The sequence below is a fragment of the Eurytemora carolleeae genome, unplaced genomic scaffold, assembly GCF_000591075.1.
Source record: "Eurytemora carolleeae unplaced genomic scaffold, Eaff_2.0 scaffold662, whole genome shotgun sequence".
NCBI lineage: Eukaryota > Metazoa > Arthropoda > Copepoda > Calanoida > Temoridae > Eurytemora > Eurytemora carolleeae.
In genome coordinates, this window is record NW_019396880.1 from 305762 (window position 1) to 309204 (window position 3443).

General features: G+C 34.4%; 1 protein-coding gene across 1 annotated transcript in view; it reads right to left on the reverse strand.

Moving 5' to 3' along the window:
- Positions 1-1602: 1602 nt before the first annotated feature.
- LOC111709673 (ankyrin-2-like) overlaps positions 1603-3443 on the reverse strand; it is a 3307-nt gene continuing 1466 nt past the window's right edge. The window contains exons 2-3 of the mRNA XM_023483497.1: positions 2291-2676; positions 1603-2039 (exon numbers count right to left, since the gene is read on the reverse strand). Coding sequence (XP_023339265.1) covers positions 1603-2039; positions 2291-2676 — 823 coding nt within the window. The remainder of the gene's footprint in view (positions 2040-2290; positions 2677-3443) is intronic.

Here is a 3443-nt window from a genome sequence, read left to right on the forward strand (position 1 = left end):
TACAAATAGAACACACAAACATACCAGTACATATAGTACACACCGACATACCAGTACACATAGAACACACAGATATACTAGTACATATAGCACACACATACATACCAGTACATATAGTACACACAGATATACCAGTGCATAAAGTACACAAAGGCATACCAGTACATATAGTGGACACAAATATATCAGTACATATAGTACACACAGATATACCAGTAAATATAATACGCACAGATATACCAGTACATATAGAACACATAGACATACCAGTACAAATAGAACACACAGATATACCAGTACATATAGTACACTCAGATATACCAATACATATAGTACACACAGATATACCAGTAAATATAGTACACACAGATATACCAGTACAGATAGAACACATAAACATAACAGTACATAGAGTGCGCACAGACATACCAGACTGACAGAAAGTCAAGCTTAAAGTATATATACAGTGTTAAGCCATAATATCAATATAATGAAGACGACTTTTTTATTTAAGTTTTTGTTGTTATCAAGCTTTTTTTACAAGTTTACAACAATTATAGAGAAGCCTTATAATTGACAGTTTCTCTTTGGTTTCATTCGGTTTGTGTATCAATGCTGTTTAAAAGCTTAATATAAAACAAAATCGAAATCGAAAGTCGTCTTCATTGTATTAATATAATCGCCTACCACCGTATATAGATATAGGATCGTTATGAGACGTGAAACATTATGTTTTGTATAATTCTTTTTGAATAAAATGTGAAGTTTATAAACTGAAATATATATAAATATATATATATACAGAGTTACCCAAAAGGATGAGACTTAAGAGACGATCTTACGAAATTTCTACTGTTTGTTTCCTTGTATGTATTCAATTCAACCTGGTAATCGTCATATTTGGAGAGTTTTAGATCGTCTTTTCTGTCTCATCCTTTGTAGGTAACCCTGTATATATGATATATCTTTGATATATTAACTTTTATATTATTGTCTAAGAGGGTTAACTCACGTGTCGTCTGATACAATTGAATAGATAGGGATGTAACGAAATTATTTCACAGTAAATAAAAAAAACATTAGAAATGTATCCCCTTTTCAAACATTATTAATTTTATAATCGATTTTTTCGAATTAAGTAATATTTCGGAACAGGACTAACAAATATAAATATATAAATTTATATACTACATTGTATATATAGTCGCGGAAGATTTTTATAAATGTCTGTTGTTTTAACTTCGTCTTGAAATTCAATAATTCTTCGAAAAGATGGACAAAAATTCGAAAATTCGATTTTTTTTCAAATGAAAAATGTAACTGACAAGAAAAAGGTTATATTAAAGTTCTTATCAATACTTAATAGAACTTTTTACATCTTCCTTTTTTACATCTTCCTTTTTTCTGCGTGCCAGTCTGCCAGAATATGGAGCTAATATACAATATATTTAGTTGATAAACGGCCTTTTATTCCTCCCTCCCTTGCCATTATTCATTCGAGGGCTTAACATCGTGACTTGGATAAGTTTTTGAGTAAATCTGAACAAATTTCAAGAATTCATTGTTGGAGTTCAGGTCTCTCCAGGCTTAATCCTTGCAGAGTCAATCCTTCAAGGATTTGAAAACAGTTCTTGACTCTAATCCAGTCCAACCTAGGGGACCTACAGGTTTATCAGAAACAGTCCAACCTAGTGGACCTACAGGTTTATTAGAAACAGTCCAACCTAGTGGACCTACAGGTTTATTAGAAACAGTCCAACCTAGTGGACCTACAGGTTTATCAGAAACAGTCCAACCTAGTGGACCTGCAGGTTTATCATGAACAGTCCAACCTAGTGGACCTACAGGTTTATCAGGAACAGTCCAACCTAGTGGACCTACAGGTTTATCTGAAACAATCCAACCTAGTGGACCTACAGGTTTATTAGAAACAGTCCAACCTAGTGGACCTACAGGTTTATCAGGAACACTCCAACCTAGTGGACCTAAACCGACAGGTCCAGCAGAAACCGTCCAACCTAGTGGATCTACAGATTCATCTGAAACAGTCCAACATAGTAGACCTAAAATTAAAGGTCCATCAGAAATAGTCCAACCTAGTGGACCTAAACATACAGGTCCATCAGAAACAGCCCAAACTAGTGGACTTACAACTCCATCAGGAACAGTCCAACATAGTAGACATAAAGGGGTCCATCAGGAACAGTCCAACCTAGTGGAATTTCAGGTCTATCAGAAACAGTCCAACCTAGTGGACCTAAACTTAGAGGTCAATCAGAAACAGTCCAACCTAGTGGACTTAGGATTACAGGTCCATCAGAAAAAGTCCAACTCAGTGGACTTAGGATTACAGGTCCATCAGAAACAGATTTAACCAGTGGACTAAGAATTGCAGGTCCATCAGAAACAGGTTTAACCAGTGGACTAAGAATTGCAGGTCCATCAGAAACAGGTTTAACCAGTGGACTAAGAATTGCAGGTCCATAAGAAACAGGTTTAACCAGTGGACTAAGAATTGCAGGTCCATCAGAAACAGGTTTAACCAGTGGACTAAGAATTGCAGGTCCATCAGAAACAGGTTTAACCAGTGGACTAAGAATTGCAGGTCCATCAGAAACAGATTTAAACAGTGGACTAAGAATTGCAGGTCCATCAGAAACAGATTTAAACAGTGGACTAAGAATTGCAGGTCCATCACAATGAACGTAAAAAAGGCTGAACTTTCTGGGCCCTCATTTTTTATGGTTAATCACGTGATCTCAGGGAAGGATTATGTCTGGTCCAATCAAAGGGTGTTATTGAAAGAATTAATTTTTTCGGTTAAAAAAATATTACAAAATAGCATAGTAGTAATTTGTCGAAATTTAAAAGAAAAGTTATTTGATAATATATTTATAAATAAACAAATAGATATTTAAAATCCCATGACACAATACACATATAGAAACTTAATCTAGAGTTTCAAATGTAAATCTTTCTCCTTTGAATGCATATTTGGTTTCAGATTATATATATTCTTCTTATACCTTCAGGTATTGTCTTTCACAGCCTGACACGGCGTAAGTGTTGGTAGGATTGTATAGTTGTTTGCACAGTTTGGGGGTTTGTAATTTTGTTTGGATGTTTGTAAGATTGCTTACAAAATTGCTTAAAAGATTGTTTTGGTGTAAGTTTGTTTTTCATAAGATGGTTTGGGTGTAAGATTGTTTGTTTGTAAGATTGGGTGTATGTAAGATTGTTTATTTGTAAGATTGTAAGATTTTAAGGTTTCCTTGTTTGAGATATTTGTGAGGTGAAGAGCAGGTTTAGAATTGTAATTCTAATAAATGGATATTCTATAATTTTTTGCCTAAAAAGTGTATTATGCTGAGCTATGGTGGACAACTTGTAATATTGTCAGTGTATAGCGCAAACGCTACGGTGGGAAAAGGATTTAAATGGGG